The sequence below is a fragment of the Artemia franciscana genome, chromosome 5, assembly GCF_032884065.1.
Source record: "Artemia franciscana chromosome 5, ASM3288406v1, whole genome shotgun sequence".
Taxonomy (NCBI): Eukaryota; Metazoa; Arthropoda; class Branchiopoda; order Anostraca; family Artemiidae; genus Artemia; species Artemia franciscana.
Window position 1 is genome coordinate 56,814,620 of NC_088867.1, and position 19,484 is coordinate 56,834,103.

General features: G+C 35.4%; 1 protein-coding gene across 4 annotated transcripts in view; it reads left to right on the forward strand.

Annotated features, from left to right (window-relative positions):
* The window catches only part of LOC136027625 (hemicentin-2-like), a 255,202-nt gene that overhangs the window by 95,709 nt on the left and 140,009 nt on the right, over window positions 1-19,484 (forward strand). For all 4 annotated transcript variants that reach the window (XR_010617638.1, XM_065705042.1, XM_065705041.1 and 1 more), the window contains one exon: window positions 3,441-3,635. Coding sequence is in view for 3 of the 4 variants with exons in the window: in XM_065705042.1 (XP_065561114.1) it covers window positions 3,441-3,635 (195 nt within the window). In the remaining variant the exon portion in view is untranslated. The remainder of the gene's footprint in view (window positions 1-3,440; window positions 3,636-19,484) is intronic.

Below are 19,484 nucleotides of genomic sequence, written 5' to 3' on the forward strand. Positions count from 1 at the left end.
AGGAATAACAAGGGGACATTGACAAGGAAAAAAAAACAATTTTGGGCTAAGTTGTAATCATCATTGGAAGTGAAAAAGTAATCATAAATACAGTTTGAAAACATTTTTTTTAATTTATAAATTATTTTAATCATAGGATTAAAAGATATCTTGTCGGCATGTCTTTATTAAACGGTTCGTTGTAACGAAGTGTAGTAAGGAGCGATCCAGTTCAATAGTAAAATTGAACGTTTAGTTTTACCCATCAAAAGCTACGCGCCTGAGAAAATTTGCCATATTTTAGAAAATAGCGTGAAACACTCCCTAAAAGTCAACTAATTTTGACAAAAAATCCAACCATCAGTTTCAGCGCATCAGAGAACCCTATTGTAGAAGTTTCAAGCTCCTATCTACAAAATTGTAGAATTTTGAAAAATCTGAAAATGTTTTTCAGATCTGAAAATTTTCAAAAATTCTGAAAGATCTGAAAATCTGAAAATTTTCAAAAATTTTAAAAATGTAGAAAGGATTTTTTTAAATCTGGAACTTTGTATTTTTTTGCCAAAAGAAAGATTACGGGTGCGTTTTTATTTTTTTATTTGTTTTTGCCAGGGGTGATCGTATCAACCCAGTGGTCCTAGGTATACTTCCCAATAACCGATACTATATGTAAACGATCGGCAAAGATTATAGCGTGCAGCCCTTCCGACGGAGACTGTGGGGGTCATGTCACCCTCAGAGACAGAGTTATTAGGTCTTTTGACTATGTTGAACAAAATAGCTATGTCAAAATTTTGATCGGGTGACTTTGGGAAAAAAAAGAGGCGTGGAAGACGGCTAGCTGTCCTACAATATTTTTGTACCATAAAAAGGGCACTTAAACTGTTAATTTTCGATCGAATGAGCCCTCCCCCCATTTTCTAGAATTGCTGGTTCAGTACGATCACACCTAGGAGAAAAAAAAAAAAAAACACATCCCTGAATTTTCTTCTGGCAAAAAAAATTGCAAAATTCCACATTTTTGTATATAGGAGCTTGAAACCTGTAATGTAGAGTTCTCTGATATGCTGAATCAGATTGCATGATTTTTATTAAGATCAATTGATGGTTTGGGGGCTTTTCCCCTTTTTCAAAAATTGGGCCAATTTTCTCAGGCTAGTATCATTTGGCAGGCAACATTAAACTTGATGAATTTTATGTGTTTTAAATAAGCATCAAAATTTGATTCTTTTAATATATTTATTGTAATCAAGGCTCTGTTTCCTAGAGTTTCGGTTACTATTGAGGTGCATTGCTCCTTACTTACAGTTCGTTGCCATGAACCGTTTGAAAGGTTCTGCGCAAGTTCTGGCAAGCTGCTTCTTGTGCATGTCAGAAGAGAGCCATAAAACTAAAAAATACCGTAATATAAATGCTCGTGAGGATCAGAGAAAATACGCTTCCCCTCCCCAAACACAAAATTCAAAGATTTCATTGTTCATTGAAGATATATTCACAAGAAATCGTTTTGTACGTAAACGAGTTTAAGAGAGACTTTATCTTTGAGTTTATTTAAGTGGAAATTACCTTTTAATCTTGGTTCAATTAGCTCCCGAAGTCTAATTAAAGCTATTAGTCGAGTTTCAGGAGCGAGAGAGAAGGAATATAGATGTTTAGAATGAGCAATTAATTATGCTTTTATAAACACCACCCCATGAAAGCAACTTGTGCTGAGAACATACCTTATGGCGAAAAGAAGTTTTTATAAAAAGGAAAACAGAAAAAACTCTTTCTGAAATATAGTGTTTTACAAGTCTTATTTTTACAATTTGTAGCGTAAATTTGAATGTAACGGTAAATTTAAACTGCCCTGAATATAGATTACATTTATACATTTGTAGCAATATTTAAAGAGCACTCACCCGCTTAGAACTGGTTTGATCTGCATATAATATATGAAGTCAGCTTGAATCTAACTTGTCAGCAATAGGTAAATCCGGTGGCCACCAACGAGCATTTATTATATCATCAAATTAGGTAAAAAAGGGGTAAACATTAGGGCATTGGACTACTTTACGGTCTTTACTGGCGGTGCTGATCTCTGTTTCATAGCCCTTCGTCCAGGAAGTGCTTTTGCACAACCTTCCTGTTTACCTCGCCCAGATTTCTCGAGGTGCCCATTTAGAGCTGAGTTGACTCTGACTGAGACAACTGTCTCTGTCACTGTTGTGACAGAATATGACAGCGGTGTGACAGAATCACACCACTGGCCCGCTTTCTAAACCAAATAACCAGTGGCACCAGGACTCAAATCCCTGTCCTCACGGACAGAGGATCTCAAGTCTAGCGTACTAACTATTTGGCTATAAAAATTGGGTTTTAGGGTTTTTTTAATATGATTTTAATTATTATCTGAACTAATTATTACTGATAATATTACGCTTATTTTAATTGAAAAAATCACTTTGCTTGTTGAAGCTTTTTTATTCAAATGCTTTTATTAAAAACCAACAGTTTGGTTTGTTTTAGTTGTCTTTTGTCATTGATTAAATAAAAAAAAAAGTTTTTTTTAGAATTTCTATCCAGTGTCTTTGGGGAAAAATGAGCGTGGGAGGGGGCCTAGGTGCCCTCCAATTCTTTTCGTCACTTAAAAAGGGCACTAGAACTTTTCATTTCCGTTATGAGCCCTCTTGCAATATTTTAGGACCACTGAGTCGATACGATCACCTCTGGGAAAAAAAAAACAACAAACAAATAAACACGCATCCGTGATCTGCCTTCTGGCAAAAATACAAAATTCTATATTTTTGTAGATATGAGCTTGAAACTTCTACAATAGGGTTCTCCGATACCTTGAATTTGATGGTGGGATTTTCCTTAAGAATCTATGACTTTTAGGGGGTGTTTCCCCCTATTTTCTAAAATAAGGCAAATTTTCTCAGGCTCGTAACTTTTGATGAGTAAGACTAAACTTGATGAAACTTATATATTTAAAATCAGCATTAAAATGCAATTCTTTTGATGTAACTATTGGTATCAAAATTTATATTTTAGAGTTTCAGTTACTATTGAGCCGGGTCGCTCCTTACTACAGTTCGTTACCACGAACTGTTTGAAAGGCAAAATTATTTAATACATTATGAGGAATTCTCTAAATGAATTCGATCTAAATTAGTGTACGTGTTTGTGAGTTCGAAACGGGAAGAGAATAGCTGGTTGAACCTTTCAAACATTGGTATTATTTTGACTTCCTTATTAACGATTTTCTCATTATTCTGAGTAATTAAAAAGAATATATTGCTTAACTTCAATTGCGTTCATTAAAATGCTCCAAAACAATGATTCAGACGCGTTTAGTTACGCCCTTTTGGTTTCAAAGAGAAAAATTACTAGATTCCGTTGTTTCGTTCAAAAGCTCAAATCTGCTTAAACATTTATGAAGCAAGTATATCTTAGACGATTACGCCATCTTATCTTTCAAGGCAATCAGCAAATTGACTCAGCCTATGATCAATCTGATGATCCACTTGACGGCTTGTCAAAAGGCTGGAGATCGATCCTAGAACTTGACTATACCTTCCGAAAAGATGACAATGGTAAGATGTTGCGATGTGTTGCAAACCACGAAGCCTTGACAGAGAAAACTTTGGAAGCAAAAGCTATGCTCAATGTACAATGTAAGAAAATCTTTTTTTTCAAATTTATTGTCTAATCCCTGTTTTTTTTGTTTGTTTTTTAGATTTTAAGTTTTTTAGCTTTTTTTGTTTTTTAATTTTTTTCAATTTTTTTCCTGTTTTTAGTTTTTCTTTCTTTCTTTTATTTTTTTGGTTAGTTTTTGTTTTTGTTTTTTTTTTTAGTTTTTTTCCCCAGCCCACGAAGCCTTGCCAGAGAAAATTTTGGAAGCAAAAGCTATGCTCAACATACAATGTAAGACAATCTGTGTTTTGTTTTTCAAATTTGTTGCCTAATCCCTTGTTTTGTTTTTGTTTTTTTAGTCTCTTAAATTCTGATGATAGAGCTCTTCCGTGATTTTTCACTGATGGAGTTGACAACATACTTTTAACGATAGCTTAAATTACTCTTTTCAAACTTTCAGTCAATTCACGGGGGGTAGTCATGGTGATGGGGGACTCAAAAACAGGCAGCTAGAGATGTATGGTTCATTCAGGAGGCACGCAAACCCGTATTAGTTTAAAACTTCCAAGCCATACTTCAATTCGAGGCGATTTGATTATTTAAAGTAACTGGTTTAGTTGTGCAAGGGTCACAAAGAAAGACACTCTTGAAGTATACATCATAAGAGTAAAATTATGGATGTAGTTCTAATATAAGGACCTCTGCTCACCGTTATAGACATATATTTAACGAATTATTGCTCAGACATCATAAATATTTTTGAGCTTTACGTAATAACTTTATTAATCCTGAACTGAGAGCAAAAATAAAATAAAAATGTCTTGTCGAAAGATAAACATGTATAAATATTGCATTCACTTATTACGTCATATATGGGTAGTTGTTGTTGTTGTTGTTGTTTCAGGACACAAGCTCTTCAGCTCTCCCTGGCGCTATGATCTGGCAGACGGTTGAGTGCCAAGCCGCTCGGTCGTGTGTGTGTGGTGCACATATTTCAAGCCACTGCTTGTCCCATCTTCGGCCGTGTCGTCGGAAACCACCAATCGGCTCTAGGTCCGCCTTGAGTGTGTTAAGCCAGGTCTTGACTTGTCCACCTCGCTTCTTCTTCCAGTGTGCGAGGGGTTTGCAGTATAGCGCCTTTTTAGTGAGGGTATCATCTGACCTCCGACAAACATGGCCAAACCAAGTTAGGCGGCGTTTTTTTATTAGGGCTTCAATGTCATGCTTCTGGTGGCATCGTCTACGAATTTCGACGTTGCTAATTCTGTCTCGGAGGGAGACACCGAGGATTTGTCTCAGGCAGGGGTGGTCGAATACTTTGAGAGCTTGAACATCCACTGCTTTCAGGGGCCATGTCTCGCATCCGTATAAGAGTACGGGGCGGGCGGTTGCTTCAAAGATCTGGATTTTTGTTTCTAGTAGGACGTCTCTCTGTCTCCACAGGTTCTTCCTAAGTTGAGCAAAGACTATCGATGCTGATGATATTCTGCTCTGGACTTCCGTACTGCAGCCGCCGGAGATGTCGATGAGGGATCCCAGGTACTTGAACTGGTCAACGACCTCTAAACGGGAGTTGTCGATAGAGATGCCCCTTGTGAGTACATCCTCAGAATTTGTCAGAATTTTGGTTTTATCCTTACTGATCTTCAGCCCAACCAAATCTGCAGTAGCAGCAACATTACACAGCATGGCTTGCGCATGATCTATATCGTTTTCTAGCAAGGCAATGTCATCCGCGTAGTCAAGGTCTTTGATGGAGAAGTCAGGGCTTACTTCAACGCCTCTGGCAGATTGCATGGCGCGCTTCATGATCCAATCGATAACAAAGTTGAAGAGGATGGGGGACAGGATGCAGCCCTGTCTCACCCCGAAATCGATGTCGAAGAGGGAGGACAGCTCTCCATCAGCTTGTATACAGGCACGAACGTGTTGGTAGTATGCCTGAATAAGGCGTATCAGCTTATCAGGGACGCCGTCCTCTTGCATCGCAGCCCATATGCCATCTCTAACGATCGAGTCAAAGGCCGTTATAAAATCTATGAAGACGGCTATAGTAATCTGATTGTGTTTCATGCGGTGTTCGAGAATTTGCCGGAGTGTAAAGAGCTGATCAATGCAGCCCATTCCTGGCCGAAAGCCCGCCTGGTTTGGGCGTGTGGTCGTGTTTCTGATTGAGCTGAAGCGGTTGAGTAAAATCATGGCAAATATTTTGGCAGCGATGCTTATGAGCGATATCCCCCGGTAATTCTTGCATTCAGCTTTATCCCCTTTTTTATACAGGGGGATGATAATTGAAACTTTCCAATCGTCTGGGAGAACCTCCTGTACCCAAATTTTCTTGAGCAGTTTTTCTAGGTTCTGTGCAAGAAGCCTGGGGCTTGCCTTGTAGATTTCTGCTGGTATGGCGTCAATTCCCGGCGCTTTATGGTTCTTCAGCTTCTTTATTGCTGCCAGGATTTCCTCTTCGTCAGGGGGCTCTATTTTGACTCCTGCGTATTGGTTAATGAGCGTTGATGAAGGAGGTGGGGGAGGTTGGGTCACTTGAAGATTTGGAGCAGGTGATGAAGGGTCGACTTGGGGATTTAGGAGTTTCTGGAAATGGCGCTTCCAACGGTCAACGACTTCGTCACGACTCGTTAGGATGTTACCGTGTTCGTCTCTTACAGAGGCCGAGTTCTTCGACCTCTTCCCAGTGGACTCTTTAAGCAGCTGATACAGTTTCCTAGTATCAGACAGGCTAGCTGCTTTTTGCATCTCCACCGCCATATTCTCCCAGTACTTCCTTCTGTCTTTTCTGCCCGACTGGTGACATAGCTTGCGTAGCTGTTTGAATTCAGCTGAGTGGCGTGATGGTAACAGACTTTTCTTCGTTGCAAGTCGGATGGTCTCTTCGGACATCCACCGTCTTCGCTTTCGCTTCACTCTTCCAAGAGTTTCGAGAGCTACCTCCTGTAGTGTATTTCGGAACTTCTGCCAATCTTCGTTAACCGACGACCCGCTCGAGTTCCCGTCCTCAGGAGACTCATTTGAGTGTTCATGCTCGAGGGCGGTGAAACGATTTGAAAGTTGAACACGGAATTGTTCTACTACTGTCGGGTCCTTAAGACGGGCAACGTCAAATCTTTTTGGGGGTTCCTTCCGTTTACGAGCCACTAGCCTGATCTTCACAGACATTTTGACCAAGGTATGATCCTTCAAACTTTAGCCGTGAACTGCCAAACATTACTTTCTAACCCAGTACCAGGGTAGACATATATTTCTGAAAGTTATATATGTGATGCCCCAGCAACGTTCGAATATTAATCATTCCAAATATATTGTTATGATAACACTATAAATAAACTATAAATGAACTACAGTGTATATAATATAACTATGAATCATCATTCATATCAGTTATTCACGTAATCCTTTGGTCTGTTCATCATATCAAACTACAAATTAAAATCCATTGCCAGTATGATTTTTAAACATTGTCTAATGTTTGGCTTTAAAAAGTCCATACATGACTAGAAAACGGAATTTCAGCTAGTTTCGACCCGTATCCAGGGAGCAGGGTTGAATCCAGGGGGGTCAGGGGGTTTGAACCCCTCTCCCACGGAATGTTTATCCGACTCATAAAAACGTAAAAAATGAATATAAGCCAACGTTTTATGCGTTTTCTAGTTTTTTGTTTAAGCCCCCCTTCGAATAAATCCCTTTGTAGCCCCCCCAAAAAAAGAGAATAATTTAATAGAGGTACATAATTTTTCTAAACATTGAGTGTAAAGCATAATTCTTGGCTTTTTCCAATCACCTAAATTTTAATATCCTAGTCCCAGTCTAAGGTCTAAGATCTATTTTTCATAATTCATCCTGGGACTTGGATAAATCCCCTTTGCCATTGGAAAACCAGCTGTCGATTTCAAAGGTCCAATGGCCATTTTCTCCCCATTTCATCGAGAAATCTTGATCGTAAATCGTACTCCCTTTATTTCGCTATCCCCATTTCTCAATAGAACACGTAAACTAGTAAATGCGTGTTTTTTGAAGGATGTTTTTCTAGCTTCTTCATTGTGTTATCCATAAAAAGAAAGCAGATTGTCGAAAGGAAAGAGGTGACAATTACAAAACCTAGCTTTATCTAAAAACTTTCAAAGTAAAAAAGATAATACAAAAAGAATTTCCAAGCTTCTTACGGACTAATAACAAAACAAAAAATTGCTTGAGAACGTGCACATATTATAATGCAACGCTTGGAAAAAGAAAATACACCCCCACATCTAAAGTGAAAGGGGGAGAGGGAGCCATATTATGCGGCCATAATCACATCCTAAGAGGGCTTAAGTAACTAGTCAGAAAAACATTTGGGGTGGATGAAGGCTGGGTCAAACCCCCCAACACCCCCTGAATGTGGCTTTAATTATAAATATTGTTATTATTATAATTAGTATTATTATTATTGTTACTATAATTAAAATTGTATTATTATGTGTTTACTATTATTTTATCTATTATTATTACATATGCATAAGGAAGACAATGGGACATAGAAGTGCTCAGAGTGTTAGAGCATCCCTCCACACACCCGGTTTAAATAACGATGATATTATCCATTGACTACTGTTGTTATGGTAATTACTGTTACCATATCTGAAGACAGAAAAGTAAAAACAAAAATCCTCATCAATCTTTAAAGGGCGGATCAAGGATTTTTGTTCGGGGGAGGGGGTATTGTAGCAAAAAACTCATCAAAAAATGTTTTATATACATTTTTGTTACGTTTTTACGAGTCGGAAAAAATTTTAGAGTGAGGTTCAAATCCTCTTGCCCCCTCCCCTAGCTAAAAAAGTTGCTATATGTGCCCACGAATACTGCTTTACTGCTTTTGACTATAATCAGATTTACGCCGCTAAAAAAAAAAAAAAAAAAAAAAAAAAAAAAAAAAAAAAAAAAAAAAAAAGTAGGTTTGAGATTCATTGCTCTCAATCTTAATTTTACAACAACTTTGTAGCATGAGGCCCACTATAAGTTTGTTGTGTCGGCTTTATCATGCATGAATTTAACGAGGGAATGAGGGGTTGGGGAGAGGGTATTTGCCTCCACATACAGAATAACTTCTGTTCATTTAAAGTTTTAGTGTTGCTCTTTTTACTATTTTTCAAGACTTACCATAATTATCGTGTTTATTGTTTTACCAATAAAAAAAACGAAAAAACAAACAAGAAACAAAAAATTCAACTTCCAACATCAAATATTCACCTGCTAGGGAAGATCGTGCTTTTTCCGTGAAAGCGGCAGTAATAGTAGGCTAGTAAGGATAATGAAAAAGCAATTGTATTAATGAAGTTGAATGATCATGATTCTTACAGAATAAAAAAAAAAAAAATTTAAGAGATGTTTCCGGTGAACTGACTATAATGCGTTTTGACACACCAGTGCGAACTCACAGTAAATTAATTATAAATGGGATAGTTTGTGCCCTTCCTTTTACTTATGAATTATATAATAGACGCTATAAAACTTCGACACAATAAACTGATCAAGTAACTTCTTTATACTGTCGATTATTTGGATGGCAAAGATCAGATGGGGTAATAGGCGGTTTGTTTGCTTTGACTAATGATAGAAAATAGTGTCTCACAATGGATGTTCAGGCTAAGATTTGGGAATTGCCAGGGACCTCCTCGTAATGCGATTCTTAACAACATTTCTGCGTTCTGGGTATATAATTCTAATTTGTAATTTTACAATTTTCCTGATAACATATTATATTTTCATCATATTGTTTTATTTCATTAGTTTTATTAAAAGTTTGGGCTATATATTTGCACATTAGGGGGGTGGTGTGGGGATAAAGCATAGCATATGTTAAATACAGCAATGGTTAGTTTACGCATTTAATATATGCTATGCTTCCCCCCTAATGTGCAAACATAGCCCAAATTTGTTTCTAAGCTATTATATATTCATCATATTTTGTTTCATATCATTAGCATTAATCGAACTTCACTTTCCAAGTGTCTATTATATAACCGATAAGTACCCCCTTCTGTTAAATAGTTTCCGTTGGTGGTCCTTATGTTAGGAACACTTCTAGATTATGACGCTTAGAGAGTTTTTACACCTAACAGGCTTAACTTAGTTACCATCGGACATTCAATTGGTATCACTGCAAATTTCAACTGATTAAGCGGTTAAAAGCTTATGTATCTACCCTTAAAATTTATTAGGTTATCTACAATATCTACGGTAATCTTATCTAACGTGTCTTACAATACAAAACATCTTATATTACCAGAAAAACATATTTACTTAGTTTATCAATACCCTCTAAACATAAATACGTTCTGAGACCATACTGGCTATGCATGAAGTATGAAAACAAAGAAAGGGAATAAAAAATGAAAAGAGAAAAAACAAATAGGTGAAAAAACGAGGATTTTATCAGCCAGTAGCTAAATATGAAAAACAAGCAAATAATTCGACATGGACCTCCGCCAAGTCGTCCTCAGTGCTAAAAAAAAAAAAAAAGGAAACAAAGAAGAAAACAACAGCAAAATCTAGCCTTTATAAGTGAACTACACGAGAGGAGCTTGTTTTTCACATTTAGCTACTGGCTGATAAAATCCTCGTTTTTTCACCTATTTGTTTTTTCTCTTTTCATTTTTTATTCCCTTTCTTTGTTTTCATACCCTCTAAACACATTAATTGTTGTTGCATTTCTTTGTCAATTAGCGAGTGAATCTCATATTTTCTTGTTCAGTCCTTTTTTTAAACAGATATAACTTATATTGCCTCTAGGTAAAAAAAATGTGTCTCAAAACAGTACTTTTATTCCAATCACTAATAAAACCTATAATTTGACAAAAAATTTTGAAAAATATTTTTTCAAAAAGAGACAAAACTTGAATTGCCTCTAGGTAAAAAAAAAGATAAAACAAAAACAAGCTGAAATTTTGTTGGTAATGCATATTGTGCAGTGTTGAACAAACCAACATGGTTACACGAGTGGTGATATTAATAATCCACGCTCTTACATAATTTCCATTTTCTTTTTCATAAATATTCAGTGTCTTTCCAGTACTGTGTTTATAACTGAAGTAACTTAGCCTGTTGCCTTTCTCTCTTGGGATCTAGCTTGGTGGGAGCCCCTATTACATACATTCTTGTTATTAACTCCTTGACGACGAATTTTCTTTTGCTAGAGAAAAATTTTTTCTCTAAAGGATCAGTTGCGATTTATTCTGTTGCCTTTCTTGTATAAAGGAGTTTGTACCATACTAAAAAAGACACCTAATTGTTTGTATAAAACATTTAGTTAGTGAATAAATCAGCATCAATTTAAAAAAAACTGTCGTCCATATCACTTCCATCTATTGTGAAAGTTCTTATGTGCAGGGCCACATCCAGGATATTTTTTTGGGAAGGGGGGCTACAAAGGATTTATTCGGGGGGGGGGGGGCTTAAACAAAAACTAGAAAACTCATAAAACATTTGCTTATATTCATTTTTTACGATTTATGAGTCGGACTAACATTTCGGGGGGGATTCAAACCCCCTGACCCCCCTGGATACGACCTTGCCCTCTTGATACGGGTCAAACTAGCTGAAATTCCAGTCATGTGTGGAATTTCTAAAGCCAAATTCTCTATGAACTGAATTATTTATGTAAGAGTCCTGTTTGGCCGAAAGAGTGTTAGACAACTAACTCTGACTTTTAAGTTATTGAACCCTCTTCCTTACACTCACTCTACTCACTATATCATGTACTTGGCCAAAGATTTCAGAATAAACTGTTCCAATAAAACTAAAGTATTTTATAAAGTGTATAAAAAAGGAAGAAGACTCAAGATGTAGTATACAGATGACACAAAGGAGGTTTTCAGCAATTTTGGTTCCTTGTGGAATAATCTTTGGTACTGGTCCTACTATCTAACCAAATATTGAGTGTGAATTAAAGAAGTGAAATAATGTTACTGATTTATTTAAGCGTAAATTCAAATAAATACGGAATAGGAATTGGACACCTATTTTAAACTTTTGAAAAAAAAACAACTTATAATTTGTTTCCTAGGAGAAAGGCCGTATCTAGGATTTTTTGGGGGTGGGAGGTGAAGGGTGAGGTGTACGTATAAACTTTAAAAACGTATCAAAAATTAATTATATGCCTTTTAGTTACGTTTTTGCGAGTTGGGCAAACATTATGGGAGGCAGGCTTCAAACCCCTAACCTCCCTCCCGGATAAGGCCTTGTCTAGGAGGTATAATTTTAGAGATTTAAAGATATATACTATGTAAAACATATTTGAAAATATTTGAAAAATGGTACTTGTGTATTATACGCCACTCTCTCAAGTTACGCTGTGTAAAATTCGAGAACAGACTGGTTTCTTCGTTAGTTTTTTCCTTACTTTAGAAACAAATTTGGGCTACATGTTTTCACATTAGGGGGTTGGGTGAGGGAAAAGTACAACAGATCTATATGCAAAATGTGTTAGATACAATTATTCTGCATATTATGAAGTAAGAATTGTTTTCTAACTTCAAACTGTCCAAATACTTTATCCCCATTCCCCCCTAATGTGCAAATATATAACCCAAATTATATATTTCCCATCTATTCCGTCCCTTGTCTTAGTCTTGTTTCACGCTAAGCTGAAAGAAACAAACGAGGAAACCGATCTGTTCTCGAGTTTTACACAGCGTAAACTTGAGTGAATGGCGTATAATACACAAGCACCGAAAAAATAAATCGAATATATTTTTTGAAAATCAGATATAGTTAGGTTTACAGCATAAAATGATCTGAGGCTGGCAAGCCTAATTAAGAAAAAGAATACACTCATTGTCATATTGATAAATCAGTCAAAACTAGTTACGATTCGTAAAATATGCAACATTAACAAGTAAGAGTGAGAAACATTAGAAGGAAATCATCAATTTTATGAAAGGTACTAAAGTCATCGCACCTTATTTACTTTATCAGCATGATATGATCTAACCAAATTAGAAAAATGATGATGCATCTTTGGAAAACATCCTGACAGAAAAGAATAATAAATTGGTCAAACCTTAAATCTCAAAGTTTAATGTAGTTTCTCAATATTGCCGTTGCGGTTATGATTACATACGTAACTGATCAACCGAATTTTTGTCTCTGAACAATCCTTCGGCAGAACCTATATTATGTTTTCTTTCGGCAGAATACTATGTTTTAAAATTATTCAAGAGACATGATAAAATAAAGACAAATTTAAATGAAATAAGATTATGTTTTTTATAATAATTTTGTTGAATTGAATATGTTAATTTATTGAAATAAAATACAAATAAATGTAGATAAAAATGAGAAGATATTAAATTTAAGACTGATAAGATTGTCAAACCTAGTTGCGTCCATTTATGAAAATTAGAGGGGACGGGGAATATCTTTTTAAAGTCTAGGAAGGGCAATTTCGGTTTCGTTTTTTCAATTTTTCCAACGAAAATACCAATGAAAAAAATATTTTTCAATGGTGACTAAAACAAAACTATTTTTCATAACTGAATAGTCGCAGAGATCCCCCTGATTGACACCACTGATTAGACCTAATTATCAAATACCAAAATTAATTGTCGGCTAGTGTTTTAGCATTCATTTGCTATTAAGAAAACTTGCACATTTTCTGAATTTTTGAATATTTTCTGAATATTTGATATTGAAAAACCTTCCCTCTAGGTCTATCCTCTACAAAAACCAATAGACCTTATTTTTGAGTTGTCAAGGATATACAATAAAATAAAAAATAAGAAAAATTAATATAAAATGCAAGTAATGTATTTACATGATTCATTGTTGTTGTTTGGTCTTTTTCAAAAATTTAGGATCATTAAATATAAGTAAACGTAGAAAACATGAATCAATATAAAATGTAAAGATGTGGTATTTTAGTAGATGTTAATGTTAACATTATAATAATGGTGTATTATTAATCTATTGAATAAAATGCTACTACTGATTTAACAGTAGTTTATCAGTTTTTACCAACTTACTTTATCATGCTTTTGAGACATATAGACACGTAGATTTCTCTTTCACGTGAATTTATTTCAAGGGGGCTTAGATTTGAAAATACTAGTAATATGCAAGGTTAATCAGTAGAAATGACTCTGAGAATGATGAAAAGGTTGAGATATCGGTGTGAGGGGGCGTGGAACCAAGGTCATTCCCTTTCTGCCTACATACCAGTGTATATTTGAGCAATTTTAGTCTGACGAGTCTGGGGTCTAATAAATATCTTATTTTTGTATAGAAATATTACAATATATTTGAGCAAGTTTTATTTGTCATAACTTTGCAGTCTAAAGAAGTGACTCTTTTCGCATCAAACAATTTCATTATGTTTTAGTCGCAACTTACAATTAAAGTAATTGACTCTTTTTGCATCGACATGTTACGATATTACATAAAAAAACTAGTTTTTTTTAACTGAAAGTAAGGAGCGACATTAAAACTTAAAACGAACAGAAATTACTCCGTATATGAAATGGGTTGTCCCCTCCACAATCCCTCGCTCTTTACGCTAAAGCTTTTAATTGTTTAAAAAAGCAGAATTGCGGCAAAGAGTCAAACTTTAGCGTAAAGAGCGAGGGATTGCGGAGGGGAGAACCCATTTCATATACGGAGTAAATTCTGTTCGTTTTAAGTTTTAATGTCGCTCCTTACTTTCAGTTAAAAGAACTAGTTTTCTTATGTAATTTCTGAACGTTTTTGAATTAATGCATGTTTGATTTTGGCTCTCCACACAGAAATTATTAAAATGAAATTTGCATATTAATTCCTTTTTTGGCTAAATGGCTTTCTCTTAGTTTTGATCAGACGATTTTGAGAAATAAGGGATGGGGGAGGCCTAGTTGCCATGCAATTTTTCGGTTACATAAAAAGGCAACTATAAATTTTAATTTTTAACAAATTTTGTCATTAGTAAAAAATATAAGTAACTTGAGAATTAACTTACGTAACAAACTTTTATATTCTTTATTTTTTATTATGTATATGAGGGGGTTTGTACCCTCGTTAATACCTGGTTCTTTACACTGAATCGTAAGTTTTGTCCCAAATCTTTAAGAATGACCCCTGAATCAGAAAGGCCGTAGAATAAATAGTCGAAATTACTAAAAATACTATAGCATAAAGAGCGAGGTACTCCTCCTAAATACCTCGCTCTTTATGCTAAAGTACTTTTAGAACCCCTCATATGCGTAATAATCTCTGTTCGTTTTAAGTTTCAATGCTACTCTTTACTTTCAATTGAAAAAACTTTTCCATGTTTATTTTTTCATTGTTTTTTTATAGTAATTTTAGAAAATCCTGCGCCCTTTTCATTGAATTTCTGTTCCCTCATGACATATCTCTCCAAGGAAAGATCCTCCCACATAGCCCCCTCCCATCAACCCCACCCCCAAAACCAAAAAAAAATCCCCTGAAAACGACTGTGCACTTCCAATAACCATTATTATATGTAAACACTGGTCGAAGTTTGTAACTTGCAGCTCCTCCCCCAAGGACTGTGGGGGAGTAAGTCATTCCCAAATTCATAGTTATTATGGTTTTTGACTATGCGGAACAAAATGGCTATCTCAAATTTTGATCTGTTGACTTTGGAGAAAAATGAGCGTGGGAGGGGGCCTAGGTGCCCTCCAGTTTTTTTGGTCACTTAAAAAGGGCACTTGAACTTTTCATTTCCGTTAGAATGAGCCCTCTTGCGACATTTTAGGACCACTTGGTCGATACGATGACCCCTGGAAAAAAAAAAAAAAAAAAAAAAAAAAAAAAATAAAATAAACACGCACCCGTGATTTGTCTTCTGGCAAAAAATACGAAATTCCACATTTTTGTAGATAGGAGCTTGAAAAGTTTGCTATAGGGTTTTCTGATACGCCGAATGTGATGGTGTGATTTTTTAATGAGACAATGAAAAATAAAAGATTTTGGAATATAAAATTTATAAATAAAATTCAAGTATGTCGGCTTCACATTCGGGAGTATTTACAAACGAAAAAAAAAAAAAAACAAACTAGATTACACTATACAAATCCTATAACAAATATAATACAAGTACAGCCTTTGTTGGTTTTTCTCGGTTGTTTTTTCAAGTGTTCCTTTTAGGCTTTTATTTTTTTTTTTTGTTGAGAAAGGCTTCTGAACGTGAAATGAAATTGAGGTGGTTTTATTATTATTTTTGTGTTAAAAAATTGTTTTGGGCTCCTAACCTGTTGGCTCTAACTATACAATAAATAGAGGCTCTGCACCTCTAAAATTACAAGATTTCCAAAATATGTAATATTTAACCTTTAATTTCATTTGAAAAAAAAAATGTCAGGAAGTGATTTATTTAAGAATGCTCATTGTTTTAAAGCAAAAATTTTCAATTCAATAGGTTCCATTGTGTAAATGGTTTTTGGGTTGTCACATGGCATAAGAAATTTGGAATCTAACAGATTATAGTAATTCTCAAAGCAAATCCCCTGTCTTTTAAATTAATGACGACTCGGTTTTTTCCTTTCCTTTCTTATATAGCTTAGTCAAAAGGCTAACCAAAGTGGCCGCAATAAAAGCCTTATAATGGATTCCAAGGGTGCTGGAACAGCTAAATGCAATATTTGAAAATAGAAAGGCATGCTGGTACTATTGTCCTTAATTAATTTAATGTGTGAGGGGTGACTCCAGAGTGCCTGAAATACCTAGACGATAATCCCATTTATTGCTGCGTTTGGGAGCTAATTTGTTATCACTACTTACTTTTTTGATAAAAAACAAATATAAATGACTTCGGTCTTATGTTTATGGTGGGTAATTTAGCGTAGCGCGTTTTTTCCCTATGTAATATCTCACAGATAAACGGACTGCCTGCAAAAAAATTGATTAAAAGTTTTTCATACTTTCATTGGCTTAAAATTTAACGCAGAAGAGCCAATCAGATGGAACTTAAGTTTCCACTCTTGCTTAAAAGTTTACATAGGAACATAGAGGAATTAATCAAGTTTTTAAAATTTAAGAAATTTGTGATTGTCTTTCGAAAATATGTCATAGAGATAAACTAATGAAGTAATTACATAGTAAAGTAATCTCTCGTTTTCTCCAAAGGTCATCCAAAGGTCATCCTAGGTCATCCTAGTTGTAGATTTCGTCTCATTTTATTTTTCACTCATTCTTTTGTTATGCTTCATTGTCCAATTTAACTTAACAATGTAGTCCTGAAAAGGTAAGATTGTTAGGTTCCATGGCTGTCAATTTCGAGATGGCTGGGGACAAATTCGGAAAAGATATCCTAAAACTAGGAATACCTTATAAAATATGGCAAACTACATATATTTTTTTCAGACTGGAGTTGAGCTTTATAAATCTACCGAATTACATCTCTGAACTTAGCTTTGCATTCTTAGATTGAAAAATACGTTGAAAATCGTTGAAAGAAGGGATAATTTTCTAATTTTTAAGCAGGTTTAGATCATTCTCAAAAATGGTATATTTTTACTTAAAAGTGGAAATGGTAATATTTTTAGGTTCCATAGCTGTCAATTTCGAGGTGGCTGGAGACAAATTCAAAAAAGATATCCGAACGATAAGGAATATCTCATAAAATGAGGCAAACTATGTAATTTTTTCAGGCGTAGATTCAGCTTTACATATCTACCGAATTACATCTCTGAAGTTTGCTTTGCGTTCTTAGATTGAAAAATACGTTGAAAATCGCCGAAAGAACGAATAATTTTCTAATTTTTTAAGCAGGTTTAGATCACTCTCTAAGAAAAAGTCTAAGTAATTACACAGTTCCGGCTTGACGAATGGATAGATCTGAACAAGCGAACCTAATCATATAAGTATCTGGTCCTTCGTTGCAATTAAAAGCAATTTTGTCGCAGAATTGCATGTTTCCGAAATGGTACATAAAACCTTCATTATACATGGAAAAACTATCGGTTTTGCCATATCATTAATGCTTTTTGATAAAAATTTTCAGCACAAGAATTTATTGCACGCTAATAAATCATTAGCTAAATACATTTCCTTGTGCAACTTTTACCGCTGGATTAAACGCTTGTTTATTCTAAGCCTTCAACTTCAGCTATAAATAACGTTTATTACAGAGCTCGCAGTATTATTCTGTCTTTTTAAGTTTACCGACCGACTATTATTTATGTAAAACTTTAAAAGGCTTCCAATGAAAACTAAGAGAAGTACAGAGAACAATTTTAGACTGAAAATGTCGTTAGTTCTCTACACCTGTTAAATAGTATAATGCAATCTTAGCCGTATTTAGGGCGGGAGAACTAGAGCCCCCCACGAAATGTTTCACTGACGCATACAGTGTAACAAAAATGAATATAAACAAATTTTTGACTCGTTTGTTAATCCTTGCCCGAAAAAATCCTTTTCTAAACCCCCCTTTCCCTTCAAAGAAAATCCTGGATACGACCCTGAGTGCAATTTAGTATATCCTAATTACTAAAAAGATATTTTTTTATGAGAATAGATACCTCTGAAAAATTCAATGATAGCGGAAGCTCTGACGCTCTTTTGCTAACAGTATTTCTAAAGGCATTTTTTTTTAACAGCATTGTGGCATTTCCTAGGCATCTTTTATGGAATTTTTTTTTAATAAAATTCCATAAAAAAATTCGAACCACATTTTATTGTGGTTGGAAGAGTGTTCGATTCGGATACTACATAAAAAGACGTGTAGGTGACGTCAAAGGTTTACAGTATTTTTAATAAAGTTTTTGTCATTGAAAGGAGTGGAGATGGTATGTATCTAAAATAATAAACAAATAAAAAATGCCAGTTAAACAGTAACACCCCAGGAGATATTGCATTTGTCTGTAGTTTGGGTTTCTATCTCGAGTTTCTTCTTGACTTCAAACTGAGTTGAGTTGCACCTGACCTAGGTGCAACTCAGTTGAGGCGCACAGTGACCTAGTTTCCTGCAAAGTGTCAAGGGGAGTTGGAATGCTGCAGTGTCTTAAAAATATACTTCCTTTGAAGTTTTGATGTCACTGTACCATATTTTACTAGCGTCGTACATAAATTGTGGTTGTTTCGTCTGGACTAGTAACTTTCATTCTAATCATAGGAGAGTTCAAGTACAACAGAATAAAGTAATTTAGAATTTTAGGAAATTATGATCATGGAATCGCTAGCATTGTATCTATATGTAAGAAGTTTGGTATTTTGAATGTTGGAACAATCAGAGATATGCAGATTGGTATTTTAGTAGCCTATATCAGTGTGATCAGGCGGGCAGATTCACTTACCTTGGTAGTATTGTTAGTAAAGACGGTGGGCGCAGTGAAGATGTTAAAAGTAGAAAAGCTAAGGCTCAGGGTGTTTTTTTCACAGTTAAAAAAGGTTTAGAAGAATGGGAAGATAAGTCTGCAAACCAAGAGTATAATATTGGTCAATATGGCTTTGAAGCATGGGGCACTCCAAAAAGCGGATGAAAATTTACTAGCTGTTTTACAGAGAAATTGCCTACGGATTGTTCTGGGTACCCGGCTGATTGAAGTGTGGTTCAATCCTGCTTTCTAGGGCTATAACGAAAGAAAGGTTGAGATATATAGGCCACGTTCTGCGGATGAAGGATGGCAGATTGCCGAACATTGTCCTTTTTGACCAACCGTCTGGGGCTACACAGAAAGCAGGTCGCCCTCATCTGGGGTGGGAAGATGTCATGAATAAAGATTTAAAGGAAATGGGAACTTCCTGGGAGAGTTAAAAGAAGGAGGCTTTGAATAGATTAGGTTGGAGGAGGAGCGTGCGTGGCTGTGTTGGCCTCAGGTGGTTTGGTGCTGCAGTGAGTTATGAGTAGTAGTAGCACTAGTAGTGTATCAGTGTCTACATAATTTAGGGCCTGATGTTTTTAATGATTT